Source organism: Merops nubicus, unplaced genomic scaffold, assembly GCF_000691845.1.
Source record: "Merops nubicus isolate BGI_N331 unplaced genomic scaffold, ASM69184v1 scaffold21732, whole genome shotgun sequence".
NCBI classification, from domain to species: domain Eukaryota; kingdom Metazoa; phylum Chordata; class Aves; order Coraciiformes; family Meropidae; genus Merops; species Merops nubicus.
The window spans coordinates 125,731-149,763 of NW_008595931.1; the positions used below are offsets into that span (position 1 = coordinate 125,731).

Genomic DNA, 24,033 nt, shown 5'->3' on the forward strand with positions numbered 1-24,033 from the left:
TTTCTATGGAAATGTGCAGGCTTCCTTCAGATCATCTGGTGTGCATGCTATTTGCATACTGAATTCTCTGCGTTTTAATTTCACCTCAAAGGCAGTGATTTACTTTTGAAAGGTTAGAGATGAAGAACTTATTTAACAACAATACTCTTTGTCGGTTTAACCTTAATAACAAATAAGAAAGCTTTTACATTTCTATCCAGAAATGTGTTTATTTGAGAGACAAACACCACAGATGAAGTCAGAGGCTGCAAGACAAAACATACGTGGAGCTGCTACAGGCATCAAGAGCAATACTGCAAATAGGAAATGTAGGACTCATTAGCATAGATCAGACTCAACTTGTGTCTCATCTGTTGTCATGTCTCCAAAATGGCCAAATAATTCTGTTTAGGCCCTCAGAGAGATCCAGCATACCACAGTAAACCTTTAATTCATAAAGCATCTCCCAGAAGTGACCTGCCAGTGTTTCTATTCACACAATCAACCACGTTAGTTTGTAATTATTTAACTGAATCTTAACAATGTTTTTAAAATTCACTGCACACGCTGTCCTAAATCTTAACAAGCACAACTCTCCTCCTCCCTCACTTTCCATCCTCTACCAACTGTCCAGCATCTTAAATGGAGCTGCTGGATTAGCAAACCCAGCAGAAACAATCACAGCCATCGGTGTGACTCCTAGGGGAGCGAAGGGATGGATAAAGCTTTTTTATGAAGAAGGAAAACAGGAGTATAACAAATAAATCCCATCAACTGCTTATATATTGTGAGGCTTATACAGAAAGTGGGATATTGAATAGTGGTGGTGAATAGAAAGGCAGGATTACAGGACAAGGATTTCACAGAGCTACATGTCTTTGCTAAGTTTCACTTCCACGACTTAATATTGCTTTCACCTTGACTGAAAGAAAAGCTTATAAGATTTGATACTGAACAAAGAAGGAGGGAAAAAAAAGGGCTGGAAACTATCATGAATAATTCAGACTTTTGATCCCACATAATTCTTGCCTTGTAGATAGAGAGAAAGATCATAATGTCAGGTTTGATACAGAATCAAGTAAAGTTTGTATTTTTAATTAACTCTTTGGATATTTCCAATTAATTAAGAGCAAATTGAGAGGGAACATAATTAAAATGCATCTGGTTTTAAAAGAAAAGTCAAATCTGCTGGCTAGCACCAGGCTTATTGGAAGTACAGATGTATATGCCAGATTTGAGAAATTAAGTCAGCGTTGCCAATTTTAGTTTTCCATTTGCCTGAGGAAGTTATTTTTTGAATGAAAGCATAATGACAACTTGGTTTCCACTGCATCAGTCATCATGATAATAAATAGGCAACTACAATTTTCCGCCTTAGCTTTTACATTTTACAGTTTTGGAAGATGGCATTATAGAGATTAACTGGCTAATATTAAATTGGTATGGAGCATCGTGATATTTCTACAGCAATAATGATGATTCTTTCATGATGTAGTTCAAAGGCCACACAACACCTAAGAGGAAGCATAGTGAAGAGGAAGCAAAATAATATTAACCTCGAAATTACTCTGTTACCCTTTGACTTACTCCCTGCTCAAATTACAACAACAGTTAGTTTCTGGGCTAGAACATGAATCTGGCTTTTTTGGCCATGAAAATTAAATGGGAGCAAAAGATGAAGAGAATATTAGGGGGAGAATGTTAAACCCTTACATGAAAGTCAAGGCAGTGAAGCTGTATTAAACAGTAGTGATGGAGAGAGAGCTGGAGATTCACTGGAATATTTCCCCAAGGACTTGTCAAAGAAGTAGAATTCAGTAAAAATGATTTTTCTTATGTTTAAACAGAATTTCCTGCATTACAGTTTGTGCTCTTGTCAATGGGCACTGTGGAGACTCTGAAATTCAGTGAGGCTCTCCGAGAAGAGTCTGGCTTTATCTTCTTCATTCCTTCCCATCAGGTATTTGCAGGCATTAGTAATACCCCCCATGAGCTTTCTCCTCTAGGCTACACAACCCAAGTTCTCTCAGTGTTTCCTCATATGTCAGATGCTCCAGTCCCTTAATTGTGTTGGGGCCCTTCACTGGACTTGCTCCAGGAGGTCCACATGCTTCCTACACTGGTGAGCCCAGATCTGTACACAGCACATCAGACGTGGCCTCACCAGCGCTGGGCAGAGGGGCAGGATCACCTCTATGGACATGCTTGGCAATGCCAAGCCCAGGATGCTGTTGGCTTCTTTGCTGGGCGAGTGCAGTGCTGGCTTGTGCTCAACCTGTCTGCCAGGACCCCAAGATTCTTCTCTGCAGAGCTGATTTCCAGCTGGGAAGCCTCTACCCAGTGTCTACTGGTGCACAGTTTATTCTTCCCCAGGTGCAGGGCTTTTACTGCCCTTTGTTGAACATCATGTGGTTCCTTTCTGTCCACTTCACCAGCTTGTCAAAGTATTGCAGCACAACCACCTGGTGTATCAAACACTCCTCTTAATTTACTATCATCTGCAAATTTTCTGAGCCTGCACTCCATCCTGTAACCTTCAGATCATTAATAGAGAGGTTAAATAGCATCAGCCCCAGTACTCTTAGGGTACTCCAAATAGTAAGGAGCCTCCAGCTGGCCTTTGTGTTACTGATCACAACCTAAGCCCAGCAGTTCAGTCACTTTTAAAGCTACCTTACTGCCTCTTTGGGCTTTGATTTTAAAGGGTCATTGAAAAATATGAGCTAAGAGGATATGCTTGTCCTTTTACCTAGAGAAGTAGCTATCATGATTTTGGCAGCAGTGAAAAGAAAACTACCATGTCCAATTAATACCTGTTGGGAGCTCATCCTCCCTTCATTTGCATCAACTGCCATCTGGTCAGTTTAGTCTCTTTAATCAAAGTTATTTATCATCCTTTATTTACAAATGGAAAAAGAAAAAAAAAATTAGCTCATAAAAGTACAGACTACCTCATCTACAGCTCAAAACCCTGATATTTTATGAGTCTATTAGACCTTTCCATAACACAAAATACTGATGCTGACATGCAGTATTGCCACAAAGAAGGTCTAAAGATTTTTACTGTGCTTTTCATACCTGACAAGTGGAAGAAATACACCACTTAAATGGAATGACAGGCAGAGATCTGACCTGCTGTAATGTGTCTTTCCATTTTGACCATATCTGGGAACAATGAGGCAGTTTAACTCTACAACTCTTTTTTTCCCTAGGTTTTTAAAAGACAGCAAGAAAAATGAGATTTCCTAGAAGCTCAGAGTAAAAAGGGAATTTCTTGTCTTTGTTGAGGTTATTCATGTGTTAATTTAGGTTCTACTTTTGCAGGAAGCCCACATTTAATTTCAACCGTTTTTACTGATTTTGAAGTCTACAGGTAAGTTTCTGAGGACAAAAGAGTTCAGCTACCTCCAGCTGAGCAGTAACCTGCCTTTATACTTTGCTATAGAAACACAGTGATGACACCTTTGCCTTGAAAGCAGCATGCAAATGCCAGCAGTGATGGCACCATTTCTTTCTTTTCAGCAGCAAACAAGCAAAACAGATAAACGGACTCAGGTCTAAAAAAAGCTTCAGCAGCATCAGGATCAGGTGCCAGTGTGGACTGTACTCATGGGAACAGCACAGACACCCACCCCAGCAACAACTGCCTGCCAGGACTAAACTGCTGTGGAGCATGCTGTCTTCTCTCCTGGCTATCAGGTCAGGTGCCTTCTAGTTTCTGTTCCTAACAACAGCATTTCTGGTCTAAGGATGGACTTGAAGCTTATCTCAGATCTGAGCAGCTCATACCTAATGTTGGATTGAATGATGGAAAAGTTGTGCCCTGTGATGCAGCAACCTAGTGGAAGAGTGGCAATGGCTAATCTGTTCTTCAGGACACACTTAAGGAAGGACAGAAAGAGAGCATCAGGGTGACAAACCAATTAGTTCAATGAAAGCCGAAGTCAAGGTCCAAAAAGTTCTTGTCAGAAGGTTAGTAAGGATGTCTAGCTTATCTTGAGTGGCATCTGGAATGTACTGCATCTCAGCTCTGTTTCTGCCACTTAGGTACAGAAGAAACTGAAGAAGCCCTTCAGCTGGAAAACGGAATCCTCTGCCTGCTGCAGTGGGGGAGCTGCCCATGGGGCTTGCAGCCACTGCTCCTCAGTTCCCTGGGGTCAGTGCCCTGTTATCAGCAATGCAGTTTCCTTCCACAGCCTCATCATGTGAGCAAAGGTGCAACAGCATTTGACAGCCACAGATAATCATTCCTCACTGTGTTTACTTTGCTCAGGTCACCCCTTGTCATGTAAATTTTCCAGATAGAAGTAGGATAAATGGGTGGAGAACAAAAAACAAAAGCTCTCTTGAAATGTCAACAGGACTTTCCTCATCTAACCAGATGCCACAATAAAAATAAGATCTTTTGTAACCTCAGTAGATCTATTTTCCTCTAAGTCTCCAGAGCCCTGTCCCCTGTTTTCCAGTTTACACACATGCTCCAGCAGAAAGAGCAAGTTCCCTTGGAGGATTATGAACACCACACAAGGCTCAATATTCCCTCAGTAAATTTATTCAAAAAATAGCTTTTTAGGTGTCGTGATTTTGTCTCTTTCTTTCACGCCAACAACACCAGCACCAATACATGAGGTTCCAAAGGAACAGCAATTCTGTGGTGGCGAAAGGTACATCACAGCTAGTGGTGGTCTGTCACAGCCAAACAAGTGATTCTTGTCCTGCCTTTAATTCCATGGAAATAAAGCCATTTCCACGTTTGGTAGAAGCAGCTTCCCTCTACAAAGGGTCTAAACCTCATGACTGTAATTGCAGTGTAAACCCAGGGCAGGCGATTTATTTCTTCACTTAGTATTAATGGGATGGGAATCTGGCCCCCAGGGACTGTGGTGCTGTAAAATATGCAGTAAACAATTATTTCATTTATATGAAGAATGAGTACTATATTAAATTTAAGTTAAATATTAAATGAAGAATCTATTAAATATTAAGATGAAGATTCCACACACGTATTATTTGCAGATAAAAATAACTGCATATACAGTTGAGATTAATTCATCCACCATCTCAGAGGCTCCATGTCCTTTAGGGAATGTCACAACTCCAGACACAGTTCCAGTCATATTTTTGTGCAGTATGTGGACCTAAGAATTCTACTCCTACGCAACTGCCACCTTACACATTTGTGACTACACCTCATAACCAAAATGCTACTTTCCTCTAGAGCACAGTATCAAGACAATTTATTTGGGCTCATAAAACATTATTCAAACAGCTTTTGGATCTTCTGCATTGTATCGCTGATGGAGGTAATGTCCCAGAGAACAGGAATCTCCTAGAAGGAGACAAAAATACCCATGATGGAAGCAGGGATCTGAGATGCCTCTGAAGTATTTTATTAAAGCTGTTTCCCCCTCTGGCCCCCTTCTTGTGCCCTTTTCTCCCTTGTCTCTCTCACATCAAGAGTGAAATTTTACTTTTAGGCTATCTCCAGACAGATGATGGTTGTGCATGTTAGTCCTTGGAGGGTAATTAAATGCAACATCTGAAAGCTGTATTGTACTTTCTTCTCCCTCCATATGGCTAGACTTTCTCTTCCCATAACTAATCTGACATTTGCTGACTGAAGATTGTGTAGTGCAATACACATTTACTTTGTGCATAAAAGGTTACGTTAGAAATTACGTAGGAAAAAAATTACAAACTGCAGCGTGGGTTCTGAGGGCATGATACTTTCTCCTAATTTCTTGCAGTGTGATGACAAACTTTTCTGTGCCCTGAAACAATTCTCCTAAATTCATTTTCCTTAGTGTGATTTAGTAATATTGTCAGATTAACTAATCTGTTGGCACAGTTATTGTTAAAGGATGCTGAGATGAAGAGTTTTATGATCCCTGGTAACTGGCATTCATAATCACAACTACTTACATTTTAAGGCAAATAAAATTAATTAAATAAACTTTTCTTTATCTCAAAATCTCTTCTTTGTTTAGACAGATAAGAGCAGTGTTATATCTCTCAGGACTGCATCTCTCTCCACAAGTCGTGTCCTTCAGTACAAAGACCTTCATGTCAAAATCAATCAAAACTTAACCTACCCTTCATCACTCGAAGCTATTTCACTAAAAACAAGATCAGATACAGAGGGTTGTTACAAGCACAACAAAAATTCTTTGTAGCATATGAAAGGGATACTCAAAATTGCTGAGACCATTGCCCCTTATTTTGCCAAGATATTCTCAAGGGAAAATACTTGTTCCCAGAGAGCTTCCTTGAAGCAATGTGTTGCAGAAATTTTTAATCAGCGAATTCTTTAGCTTCTCGAGTGAGATTAATAAAGTAAAAAACCAGTTGTTTTCTGGAGGAATTTTTGCAGTTGTATTTATAGCAGTAAATGAAGTCAGTTACTCTGCAGCAGTGATTTCCACACCTAGGTAATTTTGGGAAGGAAATCATATTTTAATTGTCTACACAGTTCTAGTATATTCTTTGAGAAATATCCTCCCTTGAAAAATATTCATAACAGAGTGATTTTACATCCAAGGTAATTTCACAGAGGTTCCAGTACTTTCTCAAGCCTCTGTGAAATCTTAAATTCAAAACTCACCTGAAATTTCAAACAGAGGCTTCAGATCTCACAGAAAACAACTGAAAAACAAATGTGTACAGGAAATTTGAAATCACAGTAAGTTTCCTGCGTTGAGTGCCAGAATAGCTTTAATTAGACATGGACAAACCATTCTCAAGTGTGACTTTTTCCCTCATTGGTTTCACCTTCTAGATCTGCTGGTTCAGTGTTCTGCCTTCCTCTTTCTTTTTTGGCTATATCCCTTCTCAGGTCAGACACCACTAGAAAGTCAGCAACCATGAGATCAAGGCATTTGGGTTACATTCTCTGATCTGCCACAAATTTTTTTGTATGATGTTCAAAAATTACTTGGGTCTGAAGGTTTTCAATGCATTGTTGTCATCAGAGCTTTTCTGAAGACCACTGATTTGGTAGTATATTTGGAACTCCACAACTTCTGTTTCTGTGCATGGATCTTCCAAAGAGTGTAGGAAAAATGAAATTCATATTAGTTCATAGGAAATGTACACAGAGAAAGAACTTTTCTGTATTCTGCCTTCCTACTGCTTCTGATAAATTCTGAAATATTAATCTATATTGCATCTCACCCTGCCAAGGGTCTCACGGATGAGTGACAGTCAAAGCCTTGTGGAAATACATCTGCTGCTGCTTAAGCTTCAGTTCAGCAACTCTGAGAAGAGAGAGGAGGTTTTACTAGCCTGAAAGTGAATAGCTGCTGCTGCTATCTCTGCTCTGAGACTCTAGAGAGCCCAGAAGAACAGGAATTTACGTTAACTGCTCAGATGGGTAAGCTTCTCAGCAACTAGCACATGCTTTTCACTGACACACAACCACCTTTTCAAAGACACTACTTCTTAGTCAATCCTTTTTAGCTAAGAAGTGTGCCCTGCTCCACTGCTGGAGCTGATTGCCTTTCCCTAGTGACATTCATGGTTACACTGCCTTCAATCTACAACACAACCAGCTCCTGCCCCATCTCACATGGTCCCATCACAACACCACCCTCATTTCCAACTTCACACGTGCTCTCACTACTTATGCTCTCCTCCATGCTTCTCAGCAGCTGTGGATGTTCTCCCTGTAGACCTCCACATCAGGTACATCAAAATCAGCCCTATCAAAAGTGACTTCCAGACCAGTATCCTTCACAAAGTTTCACAACACCTGAAGTCACTTTCACAAAGACTACTACTAATAGTAACCTGGTATTTATTTAGCTTTCCAAACCTTCTGCAGGGACCACAAACGTGTCAGCACTGGAGTACAGTTTGAAGGCATATCCACATCACTAACAAGCAGTTCTTTGGTGACCTCTGCATACTCTGCCTAATCCCTGTGACACAGGAGATGAGACCTAACTGTCCCTTTTGCCTTTCCATACTGTGAAGCTGTATGTTGAGCATTCGGAAGAGTGCACATTTCCAAGCACAGGCAGACATAAACAGCACTCATCTCTTCCTCTCATATCCCACAGAGCAAACAAAACTCCTTCAGTCTTAGCTGCTCAAAATGTAAAAGGATGGAAACGTGTTGGGGGAAGGGAGGAAGAAATTAGGTAAACTGAGGCTCACAGTTTTCATTTTAAAAATACCTGCATTTTCCATCTACTCCACACCTCCAATTGGCATGTCAGAGTAAAATCCCAATACTGTTCCCTAGTATTGAACAGGAGTCCTTGGAAACAGAATTCTGCTTATATAAACTATTGCTGCATGTCAGGATCACTTCAAACTATTATTTGGATATAACCCAGAAGTGTCGCAGTAATTCAGTCCCAGTGCTCACAGGAGAATCTTTTGGAAGGGGTTTTGTGCTGCAGAGCACTGCCTTCAAGCAGACCAAAAAATACTGAATAGTAGCCATTCTTTTTTTTTTTTTCCCCCCTTTTGAGCATTTCCTTTCCTTTTCAAATGCCCTATGAAATTAAGAAAAAAAAAAAATCAGTGCAACCTCTTCTAGGAACAACAAGGTTACCTCTTCTCATATTTTTCATTACAAATGGAATTTTATTTTGACTAGAATTGCATTCAGTTTTCTCTTCTCAGTGCTTTGAAGGAGCTTGAAAGGTTTATTCTGCCTCACTATAGAGAGCACGCTGCAGTATTCCCTGTTTAACTTCGTGCATAAACCATGAACTGGAAGAGATGATGAAGAGTTAATTTGTTCTTACCAGACTTACGTGTATGCAACAGGGGAGGCCATTTTACTCATATGAGGTAATAAAGTTACAGCAATATTTTTCTTTTCTGATTCTTTACAGGCATTCTCCCAGGACAGAAGACACTCAGGGTATTTTTAAGGGTCTGTGCATATTGCTGATAATTTTACTCATTAGCCATTTTGGAAGAATGAGCTTCCAGTAGTATGTACACCATTATACCTACATATGCATGCCCGTGGTATGACACAAATCTAATTTAGCAACTTGGGCTTTTTTTTTAAGCCTGAGAACATTTAATTTCCTCTAAAATTGTTCTGCTGTTTTCCATCTCACTAGTTGAATACTGCGGCATGAGTTTGTATTTGAGGTTTAGCTGATGACTTACAGGACCTGAAACTTTATAAATTTAACCCAGGCTGCCAATGGTAGATCTAATGTGATGCACAGCAGCCAGTGGAACTGCACTGGTATGAAGGTTGGATAAGGGACAGGAATCACATTACAGATGTGTAACCACAGGCAGCAAGTGATTTGCACCAGGCTGGTCCTTTGCCTTCTTACAGCCTGGCCCAAACCCATCTGTAGCCCAGAGAAAATGCACCAGAGCTCTGGATCACACCAAGGGACCCCAAGAAGGCTGTTGCAATCAGTTGCCAGTGTCTTATATGCACCTCCAGCACCTGGGTTAAAAGAGCTCACCCCAAAAATCTCACTCTTTGAACTGTAGTGTAAGAGTGCCCTAGGAATTGCACTTGGGAACACGGTGCATGAGGGGCCGTGGAAAGCCCCAGTGGTTCTCTCCCTCCCCCAGATACATGGTTCATACCACACCAAAGACATTTACTCCAGCTAAGTCAGCTGTGAAAGAAAAAGAGAGGCTCCTGTGCAGCTCCTCTCTTCCTGAGCCAGGACTTCCCTTGCAAATGAACTTCTGAGCCACCAGGACTATCACGCTGTCTCTGGTGATGTACAACGCCTGTTTGCACAGTGGGATTGTGCCATTACTATTCATTTTGATAGTGTGTTTCCTTCCTCTCCCTGCAGTTGGTTCATCTGAATTGTTGCCAGGATGGTTGCCTTGGAAACTAATTAAGGAAAGCCTTTGGTTAGAGGCAGAGTTTCAGGCATTAAACTATTTGAAAGACAGATGCAGAAATTAAGGTAATGTCTGCTAAGATAAAAGGGTTTATCCTTTATAAAGAGAAGAAAGAACAGCATTAAATGCTAGGACTGTAACAAAGTAACTTCTATACAACACTGATTTTTAAAACCTGGAAGAGATGTGAGAGTGAGGGATTTTAAAATTAGCCAGCGGCTTAGAAGAGTTGACCAAGATTCCCAGAGCTGCTAGGGATGGAGAGATGGACAAACACAGAGGGACCAAAAAATGAGGAGATCACATATTGAGCAAATTCCCTTTCCCTCAGATAATCTGTATGTTCAGAAGACTTCTTGTGACTATTGCTTTTGAAAAATACCAGAACAGCTAAGGAAAGACCAGCCCCTCTCCCCACAGCCCAGTGTGGCGTGGGAAGCATCAGTGTGTACTTTTTACCCCAAAGTACAGCAAAGTCAGGAGTGCAAGGCTGTCACAAAGGGCCCCCAGTAACTTTACTGAGACTCTCAACAAGGGCAACAACAAATGCCAGGGGCAGAAGCAGCTCATATGATGTGGACAGGGCCTAAATAATGAGTGTCTCAGAGGGCTTTCTAAGGGCAAACACCCACAAATTCTGTGCACTGAAAAGCTGCAAAGAAAGGCAAACTATGCAGCAAATCATGCTTTTACAGCTACCTATTAACTGAAGTTCAAAGCAAACACAAAATCTCTCCATGAGCACAATGGCATCAATTTAAATATCATCTCCAGGATAATGTTCAGGGTAATGGTTGACTCTATACTTGCAGCAGCGTAACTGGGAAAAGACTTTGGCTCTCTGTGCATCTCATGCCTTATAAATATGCCTGTAACTACATAAAAGCATACTACAAGTGTTGTGAGAAAAATATGGCAGGTATCAAAAGCAGATGCACGTGTGCACACTGGTGTGTGCATTTATAACCCAAGAATTATCCTAAAACATAAAATGAGTAACTGCTTCTATCCCAGAAAAATCAAGACTCTGATGGTGACTTCAGGTTCATGTGCCTCTGGCATAAGAAACCAGAGCTGCTTGGCAGTGGTCTTCTACAGACAACAGCTTGAACAGTTCTGGTGAGACATTTTGTACTAATAATTATTATTACTGATCAGACACACTTAAAACTGTGCTTTAATGTCTTTTGAACACTTTTAAGCTCTGTGTTGCATTACCTCAGTCACTCTGCAGGATGACTAATACTCTGTTAAATTCCTGTCATTTGGAACCTGCCTTGCTTTCTGAAGTCTGGAGGATGACTTCGGAGAGACGTTACTATTGACAAGCCAGAAATTCTCTCCAGGTATGTGAGTTGTGCTATCTGTGGGGTAGCTTAACCCAAGATGTTACTTCTTTCTGCTTCAGCAATCCACCCCCAGCCCTGTATTATTTTACAGCTGCTAGGAGCAGGCCCTTTAAGGCAGATAGACCTGTTGCTTTTGACATATGCCCCTTTTTCACTCACCTTCCACTACCTACAGTCCTGAGGGTGACTGACCTACGTAATTCCTCTTTTCTCCTCACATGCCCATATGGACCTGTGAGCTGCTGAGACTCTCTGGAGGTGAAGGAAAGGAAGTAACCTTTCATTCTGCTTTAGAGGTGGGTTTCAACAATACTCATGGGCACCTAATGAAGAAATGTCCTAAGTTTTACGTTTCTAGTTCATTGGCAATGTAAAAATGAACCGTACCAGTTTCTGAGTGCTGTTACACAACACTGTACAGAGCTGAAGCTCTCTGGGAGTTCAGCTGAACCCCTCCTCTGATCCACACAGATCCACACGGGACAGAACTGGGCTGTGACATGGTTGTGGGATGGAGCCCTGGGGAATGTGGCACGAACACACTGCTCTGGAGGCTGTGCTTCACCAAAAGGTTCCTTCAGAGAACACAGAATCACTGGGGTTCGTGAGCAGAGCAGAGCAGAAGCTGAAGCTGCTCACAGCTCTGCTCCTTCTCCAAGTGCCCCACTGTGTTTATAGGCTCTTATTATATTTTTAATTGCTACAGAGAACAGAAGCAGACCCACACCAGAATATCTGTTTATAATGTAACACATAAACAAGGAAGCTTACATGAAAGCAGTGTTGATTTTTTCTTTTACATTCTTCCTTATTGTTGTTGTTCTTAATGACTACTGGTCAACTGCACACTGCAGTTTTGTGTTTAACTCTTATGACACCCCAAACACAAAAGCTGTTGTGCAGTGAGCACAGTCCTCTGAGACCTGGACAGAGATGAGGCAGCTGTGGCTGTACTGAAAACCATCTTCCTAACCTCAAAATTTCAGCCGCAGAGGTCAAGTCATAGTCAGTGCTTGCACTGGACAGAGTTCAGTCAGTCAGATTACCCTTCTTAATCCTACAAGTGCTTCACTTCAAGTCTTCTCTGACGGTGTCATAAAATTTTGGGGACTGCATTCTCTACTGTAATATTGCTTGTGCTTTGTGGAATGCTGCCACTCAATACAGACATTGCCTTGGAGTCTAACCTTTGTGAGATAGTGGCCTTTTGGTAAAAGCATGCAGTCTCTGGAATAAACAGGTCTTTTGTAAACTTGCACTATTTTGATCCCGAACAGAGTTTCTTCCTCATTTTCCCTCAGGAGATTTTCTTCTAAATGGACATAAAGCCACTCTAGTCTGAATATACTACTTGTTATCTTGGGAATAAGAAAACATATTTCTTAACTCAAAAACATGCCTCTCAATACACGGTTGAACAGGCTAAAGCTTACTGTTAGTTCTCAGAAGAAAATATTCTTCTGTCTATGAGAACAAAATTTTATATCTATCTGTGAAGGAATACTGGAATATTTCAGCATCATGGGACAAGAAGTGTGGGGAGTTTATGAATTTTGCATGACATAAGTGTTGCTATCTGTATGCTTGAGAGGCCACTAGATGATTAAATTGGATATAGTTTTGTTGTGCAAGGGAAGATATGGATCCACAAGCTCAGTGGCTACAGAACTACAGGGCAAGTGAACAAACCGATGGTAACATAGAGAATTAACCTCTCTGCTTCCCCTTACTCTGCAGCTGAAGACCCAGGGCCAGAGGTGGTTTAGGAAGGGTACCCACCTCTAGGACACAACATGGGGCCCACCACAAGATTCTCTGGAAGGGGAATGAAACCACATGTGCTGCAGAGTGAAACCTGGCACAAAATAGGTTACTCAGGCAGAGCAGGAGCTGAGGTGTCCTCTTTGCCCTACCTTACGTTTACATATCAAGGGATGCAGCTGGGAGAGATCCTTTCCTGGGTCCCTGCCAGCCCTGAGAAGAGAAATACTTCATATGACAGATTTTAGATCTTGGAAACATAGGGACATGCAGATGTGCCAGGTGCTAAAGGAGTGTGGAATACTCAAGGTCACTGACTCACATGTCTGTATGTTGCTGGATGGAGGCACAGAATATTCCAGCAGGACCTGAAATCTGTGAAGAAAATCCTCAGATGTGTAGTTGCCTTACGACTAGCCTACTCTTTTGGAAGAGTGGTGTGCCCTGGTTTGAACTGGTTGAAAAAAGGAAGAGAGCTGCACACACTGACCAGCCCGATGCAGGAAAAGAGGTCACCCTTATTTAATCCAAGCCCTAACACAAAGCCATTATATACAGTTTCCAGAGCAGAGAACTGACAAGATTGCTGAATGGCCTGGCCAAGAGCCCAAATGTCTGATAGCAAACTCTGCACGTGTGTAGACTCTTTAGTGGTTTACAGTCTGTTTTGTTTCTTGAGCAAGTTCTGTTTAAGCCTATTTAAATCCAGGGTCACTGGCAAACGTTTTCCCTGAGAAGATGAAATGGCAGGTGCCACACACCCCCACAGTGACCCCAGGAACTCCCCTCTCTGGAGGGAGGTGTCACTCCCAGAAGGTGATGGGAGAGTTGACCTTTGAAGATGTGCTCCCGAGGAGGCCAAAAAAGGGAGAAGGATGGCAAGACAGCTGGGCTGAGGCAGGCCATGCCTACCTTCTCTGGGACACTGCTTGTCCACCAGCATTCTGCCATAACAGGTAGAGCCTTAGCTTCCCCTTGCTCTCGTTGGGAGAAAGCTCTTCACAGCCACCTGCAGTTGTGCAATCAGCATGTTAACGTGCTTGTATGTAACTGCCTCTGAGCTGAGCACACTGTCTAGACCCCACACAAAGCACCAATCTGACTTTCTAAACTGCAGCAAAATGCTAGATTTGAAATATGCAAATCCAGAGGTATCTCTCCCCTCAATGGTATGTTATCAGCAAACAGTAGGCTAAAAAGAAGACAACTCCCCACTCCCTTGAGCAAACTGGCTGGATGGATTTAAGTACCACAGGGATTTGTAAGATTTTTTAAACTTCTTTATAAGGAGATAACAAGATAAGCAGAGGAGATGGAAGAAAAATTCTAAAACCAAAAATTGCTCAGCTATCAACCTGAGGTTCACCATTCCTGATGTCCCCCACAGAAACATAAGTCATTGCTTTTCAGTATCACATTAAAAAACCTCTGGAAATTGTTGCCAGAATATATTTTCAGCACCAGAGGCACCACCTTGGAATCTTCTTGGGCTTTTCTTTGTCAGTGAATAGTCCCAGCAAAATAAGTGGGTCACTACTCATAAAAAAAGTGCTGCATAACCAGACTCCTCTTACTAGACTGCTAAACCAGATGTGATCAGTACTAGAGTGTTTATCTCAGAAGATATGTTTATTTTGCTTTACTACCTGGCCTGTTTTCCTAAAGGAGAAGTTCTAAATCCATTTTTGATACTGCAAATCCAAACAATTTTGCTCATTACTATCTTCAATGGAATTTAGTAGAAATAGTCATATTACATCAATAGGGTGACATACATGACATAGTATTTATGTGTGAAAATGTCTGCAGGATTTAGTTGCAAAACACTGGACTGACAGTGTTCAGCTGGTTGGCTAAAAGTGGTTGATAGAGTCCAAAAATCCAACTGCAAAAAAAATTTAAGATCTTCCAAAATATTTGAGGTAATTTAGATTTCATGAAAACATCATAAATTTGTGTAAGTAGAGTTCAAAAGATGGACAGTAGCAATAATAAAGAAAAAGAGTCATTTAGCAGCACAGAGGTGGGCTATATACAAAAGAAAAATGACAACAGAAAGGCTCTACTCTTTTAAAAGTGTACTGTAGAATTTGGGGAAACCTGGAGGCCCCAGCAGCCTTCAGTCACATAGTTGCTAATCACATTGACAGAAAGCTGAATCAAACATCTAATAAAAGTGCAACTTCACTAGGTTTGAATTTAGAAGGCTTGCAGAAGAAAAGAATTCACCAGTTTGTTTTTGCTATAGGATTTGCTTGGTATATAGTTCTCATTTTAGGCACTGGAATGGTTTGATGATTTTTTTTCTCTTTTTTCCTCTATTGTTATTCTGAACAATAGAAGTAAAAGAGAAAACAAAATGTGAAAGGAGTTAGAAAGATCAACCAAAAGGCCTCGTTGCCCAGCTGAGGGTGGGCCAAACAAGCTGTCTAAGCTTGGCTCAGGAGTGCTGCACCATTTTCAGAAGCGTGGGCTGTGGGTATGGTGCTCTGCATCTTTTGCAAGAACATTAGCAAATGAATTAAAAAAAAAAAGAAAACCAAAGATAAGATGTTTCCAAGAGGGAACTTGGTGAACATATCTTTTGCATTCCCTAGGGCAGTGGAGGTCAGTTTGCTCCTAGTTTACAATACACCATTTCCAAGAGATATATTGATGCTTCATGAAATTCAAATGTTTCTTTTATCTATTCCATGCTATAAACCCACAGTTGAATTTATGAAGTGGCAAGAATCCGAGGGGTTGTCAGCCTTCACCTCAGTGAATTCTCACACGCCTATGAAGAAACAAGTGGTGTGGATTTGGTTCCATACCAACCCCAGCTTTGCTGAGTCCATGCAGCCAGGAACTGTCCTGCTTCTGCTCCCTGCAATGTGTACCTGTTACCAAACCCCCTCAAGCACACTGCAGAGCACAGCCAGTGGCACAGGCCCTCTGGGTAGCACCCTGGGATGGCCAGAGGGTATGGCCATTGCTCTGGGGCACAGCAGCCACTGGGAAGGCCATGCAATAGCAGAACAGTCATCCAAAAGTGCATCTTCCCCAATAAAGTTATTTAGAACCTATCTTCTACAATTTAAGCCTGTCAACAGGACTGGCTGTGCAGAGGGAAGGGCTTTATGTACCAAAAAGTGCTAATAAGCTGTTTGGACTACCAGCTGAATTTTTCATTAGCAGTATTTCCATTTGGGAATTCTTTGAGATAATTCAAAGCCACTTCACTGGCTTTTTATTTCTTGTTTCATATTCCACTTAAAGGGCACGTTTTGCAATTCCTACAAGTAGTCCTGGTGCCAGTAGTGATACTCTGGCAGCTGAGGTTTTAGGTTCTTAACCTACTTAAAAACAATTCATTATTAAAATTTGGTGAAAAATATGGAGATATTTCCTTTTCTGGTAGGACATGTAAGTGCTGCCACCAACTATGAGCATCATTAAGGCGTTTGAATTTTAGTAGGTAACTGGCCAGTTGCTGGGACTCGCATCTCAGTGGGCACTTAATTAATTTCTAGAAATAAGCAGATCTGGAAACATCAACAATATCTGTCACAGAGAGATCATAAATTCTGAAAAGCACATACCTGTTCCAAAATGGTGTTGATTCTGTCTACTTCACAGTCAATTAGGTATCTTTTTTCTTGCCGCCTGTCCATCTCCTCTATGATTCTTCTGAACTCCTGAACATCCTTTATGCTTCCTACTGACCTGGCTGTCACTTGCCAGTTGTTCTGTACTGCTGCTTCCATAATGGCCTGAAGAATGGAAAATCCTGCAGGGGGAGAGACAATGCAAACATTTAAAATGAGAACGAAAACAAAACCTATCTGGAATGTTTGCAAAGGCTTCACAAGAACTTGCAGCATCTAAAGGGACACAGAGCCTGCGAGTGCTTCAGTGCTTGAGAAAGGAACGGTGGTGGGACCAGTTTCTTCTTTCAGCTCTTCCACTGACCTCCGCAGAATTGCTCAGTGGTCTATTACTGTGAGGCGTATCAGAATCTGTCCAATCTATCATATTATGATCCTCTCAGGGATGTTTATGGTCGTGCTGGGGTCCGTGCCAGCTGAGAATAGGAGCCTGCAGCCATTACTCGGGCAAAAGCCCATCAGCTTGAGGAGCTGGACAGAAGGGGTAATTTGCCCGTGCAGACTGCAGCAATGGGTCATTAACTGGCAAAGACCCAAGCACTGCACAAGAATGCCAATTGAGTCATTGTGCTGGTTATTGGAGCCACGAACCACAGGAGAATATTTTACTGATATTCACTTTGATTTCAAAAACTGTTTTTAAACATGGAGTCTAGCAGCATTAACCACACTTTCAACGCTTTCATTAAGGTTCTGTCAACTCATTTAGCAGCCTCCTCAGAGGAGAGAAGCAGCACAGAATGACCAAAGCCTGCACAGTGGGATATTATACAAGCAAACACCATTTCATTTCTTGTGAACAGCCGTGCCTGGGCAGCAGACAGAACTCAAGTCCCCAAGTGAAAGGTGGTGGAACTGGGAATGGCAATCTCCTTCAAATCATGCTATGTAGGAGTCATCAGACATTGATTTGCACCCCTGTAATTATAGTGCATAGCTGGGAATTTGGTGAGTTACCTGTTTTGATTCAGGAAACTAAAAATTTTTGCATTGTTATAATTGTTTCAGGTCTGGGCGGCTGCCAATCAAAGACAGAGGTCATCTACTTGAAGCACACACAGGGGTTTCCAGTGGGGATTCTTTGTACAGAACGATCCAGGGGTTCTGTCCAGATCATTTATTTGCAAAACTTTCAAATCATTTAGTCATACTGTACATTTCTTATCCACAGCCAGATTTGAGACACTCAAAAAGTCTTCACACACACAAACACATGAACATACAGGATCAACAAATCAATTATCAATTGTGCTCTGTGATAACCAGTCCCCTACGCTTCTGAAAGAGAAAGGAATTGGAGCCACAGAGTTCACTGCATCGAATTATCCCAACAGCTCCTCTGAATGCAGATATCACTGTAGGGATGTACTGATAACAAAGAACTTCTGCTGCAGCTTGATCTTCCGTAGCCTGCTGTAAATCTGTAGTGGCTGTCTGAAGCCAGAGGAGCTGCACCATTACCTCATTACAGACACAAACAAGGGAAGAATGTGATTTTCTAGATTGCAGTTAGGTTATTATAATTTACCATGTGACTTCCTTAAGTCTCACTCACATGCCCTCACTTGCTCTATGCAGCCTCCCTGACTCTTAACGCATTTCTTTGTATGAATGCACTTTACTATCCCATGAAAGATGGTGACAATTAATAAGTACACGGGTTGGAAATGCTTTCTGGCATCTTCCTTCCCCTGAGACTATTGAAAGAGAGGCATTTACATATGTATAGTACAATGAACTCAGTCTTCCTTAACATCATATTTTACAAAAATGGTTGTGATATCTGTGACAGCATCATGATTCCATCACATGTAGGAGGAAGCTCTAAGGCTAAGATACTTGGCTAGCTGCAAACAAGGAATTCTGATGTGGGGACATAAAGACCACCAACTGGGATTTACAAATGCTTTGTGTACAAAGGTGTGCTTTTAAAAATATATGACTCCACTAAGTAATGAATATTTAAAACTTTGCTTCATCACTCATATAATGTCTAAGTACAAACCATTTGTTTGCAGTAAACAACAGAAAACAGTCCTTAAGTCTATTTTTTTCACCCCAAATTGAACTAAATGCTTCAACATATTATATAAAAAAGCAGACTTTTAAAAAAAGCTGAAGGTCTATTTTTTCTAATAACACATACAAAACTTACAACTGTCTCAAGGACAGAAGTGAAAATGAACATGCTGGAGAGCAGATGCCATCGGTGGAGTGCCACACACCCAGTTTCAGTTAATGCTGCTTCAGTCAGAGCTCACTTTGTCCAACCTTGAATATCTCAGAAGAAAGCTGGGCAATTTTCCTAATTTTGTGCAATTGCCATGTTTGTGTTTGTGTGAGCATGTGTATTAGTCAGTGGTTACCAATCCAAGAAAGAGAAGAGCAAGGTTACTCAGCAGCATTTCTCCTATGCATGAAAATACAATTACAATAATCTTAAGTGTTAAAACATTCCAGAGCTTCATCATTTCTGTTTTCTCCACCTCCTCTTTGTCCTTGTCACACCCAGTCTTTACAGTCACAGTCCCCTCTACCCTTGCCAGTCTTTGTCATCCTCACCATGGTCACCATGCTGTATCAGCTCCTCTCGGGTCCCTTCCCTGAACCATCCTCACCCTGAGGAGCACCACTGGCCTTCCCACCACACGAGTCCTCTGCTGAGCTTTAGGGAGGCCACTCCCCTTGTTTTACAAAAGCATGGTTCCAGTCCCCTGCTTTCATGGGGGCAGCACTTGCCTCTTTGCCTCCATCTCGTTGCCTTCAGCACCACTGACTACACTTCACACTGGCACCCATTACGTGTGTTTCTGCAAACAACATGTTCCAGGCTCCAGCTGTACTCTGCCATTAAGAGAGCTGTTACATAAGCAGTGTGATTGTTTAAATAAAAGGACCATTTAATCTTCAAATGTGAACTTTTCTTTCTTCTTAGCATAACAATGCAAGCTGGGGTTCAGGGGTACTGCCTGGTAATGGATGGGGAAATTATTTTCCCTCTTCTATGCACGTCAGTGACCAGAGCTGTGCACTGAACTTTTCCATTCCCTACCTGAGCACTGAGCACTCTTATTTTGACCTTCTACAGTTTGCATCAAATCTATCCTGAAAGAATACAGGACTGATAATCCATCACAGGTCTGTGAAAGAAACCATGCAGTCTGTCATGAATACTGTTGCTGGTTTATATTACTTCAGTCTCTAAAGCAAAAAAAAAGATAAGAAAAAAATACAGCAATGAGATCATCTCAAAACACGTTTATAATACCATTACTAAAACTCAGAAGCTGTTCATTCTGCAGTCATTAACACAAATACAGGCAACAGGAAAAATCCATGCAGCCTCCAATCTGATCTTTCAACTTTTTCTTAGAGTTGCACCTTGGATGTGAGAAAGCAGCAGGATGGGAGGTATGTGTTTTTCTGGAAGCACTGCTTCTGGGGCCAGCTCATCTGATGGCACCACATCCCTTCCCTGCACTATGCCACTAGGGTGTTGGCATTACTGACATACTATGTCTGGTCACACAATGATGATGTTGTCCACAGGTGCCAGGTCATGCAACAACCCATATTATGTTTAGGTCCCTCTTAGCCCCATACTGGAGAGAGGTTACTCCTGTGATCTTTGAATGCAATCCCACAAGTCAATCTGATCTGCACGTACTAAAAGCTCAGACAATCCTGGCCTTGGAAAACAATCATTGTCCGGCTTATTCTTAAAATACTGAAGATCTTCTGAACAGTCTGAAAAATCAACTAGCCAACTTGGAACAATCCCCAACATTCAAAATCCAAACATGTCAGGCAAGTATGCTTTGCTTAACCTATGTCTGCTTAACAAGACTAGTACACTGGGATGCTCTTTCAGTTAACACATGTAAGTTGAAATTATTAAACAGAATTTGAATAACAGCATTCCATCTGGTTTCTACCTGATAACATCTATCTGGTCACCAGCATGCAAAATGTTACACTCCACTATTCTAAGCGTTACACTTCAGGACTTGAAGCAGACAACCTTCTAAACCAAGTAGCAAACACACACTAACATTATTTTCTTCTGCTTTTCCTATTCAGTGAACCTCTGGTTTCCCCTGTACATAATTACATTATTGCAATCTGTCATCCATAAACAGAGAAATCTACACAAAGAGATATGTCAGTTTGGTTGAGTGAATGGGAACTTGCCTGGCTCAAAGGAGAATTTACAGGAACCATCTGGTCTGTATTTGCTCAGGATGGGCTACAGCTAAACATGCAGGAATCCAGATCTGCTGAATGCAAGTAAAAAGAGGTTGGTTTTTTTTTTTTTTTTTTTTTAAATGGCTCTTTCTGAATGCAATTTACCTTGATCTGATCTTTCACAACAACCTCTCGTCCAACTCCTGTCATTTTATTCAAGTTTTAGGTCAGTGCAACTCCAGTGCCTCTGAATGAAGCTGTGTAAAATGAGAGCAATGTAGTAAGAGATCAAAGAGTACAACAACCAAGGGCAGACATAGAGATGCTGTAAGGAATGCTGTCACTTCCATAAGGGGACTCCTCTGACTTTCACAGTGATGTGGGCAAGTCTCCTGGTGTAGGACAGAGAGGTTCACCTCAGTACATCAATATAAGCCAAAGTTCATTGATAGGGCTGTCTTCTAATTTTAGCTTTGCTATGCAAATCTTTATTTAAATAATTTCCAAGGGAATAAAAATTGAGTGATTATAGCTTCTGGATGCAGACAGGTACAAAACAGATGAGATGGGAACACTTTAAAACCAGAATATTCTGCTTGAGGAAAATCTAAAAGATAAACAATTGTGCAGAGAAGGCAGAGGAACTAGCACAAAAAAAAAAACACCAAAAAAAAAAAAAAAAAAAACCACAAAAAACAGAAAAAATACCAGTGTGTTTTGAGACGTGACAGAAGGTGAAGAGCACTGTGTTGTCCACTAGGCACGTGCTGTAGGGTATCCTCTGTACACTTATTACTAAGAACCCTTGATACTGATGCTATCAGAAAGCTGAGAGGTGAAGATGCTGAGATTTGGGAGACACAGGAAAACCTTCTTTACAGGCAAATGTCAAATCCGTAAAATTACATCAGCATTAAGAATTACCTTCCAAGCTCTAGGAGACATGAATAAAGCAAACAAAAAAGTTAAACTGCTTAAGCACACAGAGATTTCATCTGTGAAGTTCTGCACCAAGTCCAGGGTTTTGTCTGTCCAGGAGAGTCCAAACTCTTAAAATAATGCAGTAAGCACAGTACTGTTACACATACAGAGGGATGCAAATCTAGGGAGTCCTGCCCAACACCAATCTCCCTGAGTGCCCTGAATTCTCCAGCAAAGACATGCTCCAAGTGACACCAGCAAATTGAAAAGAAAGCATTTGCTGGGTACAGCCCTGTATCCTTCTGGTATCAGGAAGCTAACACCACAACCCCAGTATCACAGCCTTGCCCAGATGCAACCTTCTGTTCACCTTCGAGCACTGCTATCCCACCCCACACTGTTCTGCAGCCTCACTTACTGCCTCTGGTATGAAGCAAGCTAGAATGAGTCCACACCAAGCCCCACTGCTTGCAAGAGCAGCATTCAGCTGAAAAGCCTTTGAATGACACAATTAGAACAGAATTTTCTTCAGGTGAAAAAGAAGAAGCCTAGATACGTGGCTATTACCAACTACTTCCTTCAGCCCAGCAGGGCTGGGTTTTTTCATTATTCCTGTGCATTGGTTACTGAAGAAACCAGGTGTAGCCACCATGGATAGAAAATATCTCGGCCACAATCCTCTTGATGTCAGATGCCAAAAAGTTGACCACAGCAAGGCCTAGGTGAGATACTTGGGCCTTAGTCTGTCCTTAACTTAGAATCATAGAATTATTGAGGCTGGAAAATCATAGACTCATAGAATGGTTTGGGTTGGAAAGGATCCTAAATATTATTTAGCTCCAACCCTCCTGTGTGGGCAGGGACACCTCCCACTAGACCAGGCTGCTCAAAACCCCTTGAACATTCCCAGTGACAGAGCACCACAGCTTCCCTGGGCAACCTGTCCCAGTGTCTCACCACCCTCATAGTGAAGAACTTCTTCCTTAAATCTGATCTAAATCAACCCTTTTCCAGTTTGAACCCACTACCCCTCATCCAATCATTACAAGCCTTTGCAAAGAGTTCCTCCCCAGCCTTCTTGTAGGACCCCTTTCAGATACTGGAAGGCTGCAGTAAGGTCTCTCTGGAGCTTTCTCTGTCCTGGCTGGACAACCCCAACTCTCTTTTAAATACCTTTAAGGTCATCAAATCCAACTACAAACCTAACTTCAAGCACATTTGGATGATAGTCTCTTGGGTTTTCTTTTCAGTTGAGAGAGAGATGCTGCGTAATTCGTCTGTGTTTGCAACACACATGGAAACCAAAGGAAGAAAACAGACAAAAGAATGAAGTTGTGTAAGGCATCATCACATAGGTACCACTCACAACTGTACTGTACTTTACCTGCAACTGTAAAACTAGAAGAGAACAAAAATCCCAGTGTGTTGACTAGCACTCAACTGATGAAGCTAATTACTGCATGTTAAATATACATATATAATTGTGTTTACATATTTATCTCAGCAAAAAGATTCTCATTAGGAATCACAGAGTTAGCAATGATCAGGCTGGAAAAGAAAACCTCACTTGTCTGCAAAACAAGAGTAGCACACTCTGTGTGAAGCCAGTTCTCAAAGTGGAAGCTTACAAAAACCCAAATCAGAGCACATGTTGCAAGACATGGAGCATCAAACTCATCTTTTGGTGACAGTACTGACTTTGAGGAGCTGTATTTGGCCCACTCTATGACTCTGGCCTATTCCATGCAGAGAATTAGTAATAGAGCCAGTTTTAAAATTCAGGTTCTCTTGATTCATATCTATTTTTATTTCAAGTTGTAACATAGTTGAACATTTACTCTTAAAGACTCCTGTACTGCCTACAAATGTGCTAGCCACTGAAATTCTATAGTTAAGACATCAGTATTATATCCCAGAGTCCACTTTCCTTGTATCTTATTTGCTAGAGTAAATTGAACAGCTAGCCAGCCCCCAGTGGGATACTGATGGAAAGCCTTATTTCTTATTCCAGGTAAAGTTGCATGATTGTGATACAATTACAAATAGAATTAAAAAGGCAAGTATTGTGTGGAATTAGCATCTAAGAAAAGAAATAAAAATGAATTATTTTTTAGGCTTATATAACTTTTTTTAGCCAAAATAGAGTATTAGTGAATTTATTCAATTGTAGGCAACAAATGTTCTGGAAAAAGGAAGCTTATCCACTTATCAGCAGCAGAGGATTTTGAAAATAGCTAAAACTTGGTCTTGCATGTTACTGCACTCATTTAAAGAGCTAAAAATGTAATTCTGATGTATGCTGCAAACCTAAAATTATTGATAACACAATTTAATTCTTTGCCATGATACGT

The 24,033-nt window shown here is 41.2% G+C and overlaps 1 protein-coding gene across 1 annotated transcript in view; it reads right to left on the minus strand.

Annotated features, from left to right (window-relative positions):
• GRIA3 (glutamate receptor, ionotropic, AMPA 3) overlaps positions 1 to 16,698 on the minus strand; it is a gene marked incomplete at its 5' end in the record, with an annotated part of 80,027 nt that extends 63,329 nt beyond the window's left edge. The window contains one exon of the mRNA XM_008936240.1: positions 16,511 to 16,698. Within this exon, the coding sequence (XP_008934488.1) occupies positions 16,511 to 16,698 (188 nt within the window). The remainder of the gene's footprint in view (positions 1 to 16,510) is intronic.
• Between the last annotated feature and the right edge of the window lie 7,335 nt (positions 16,699 to 24,033).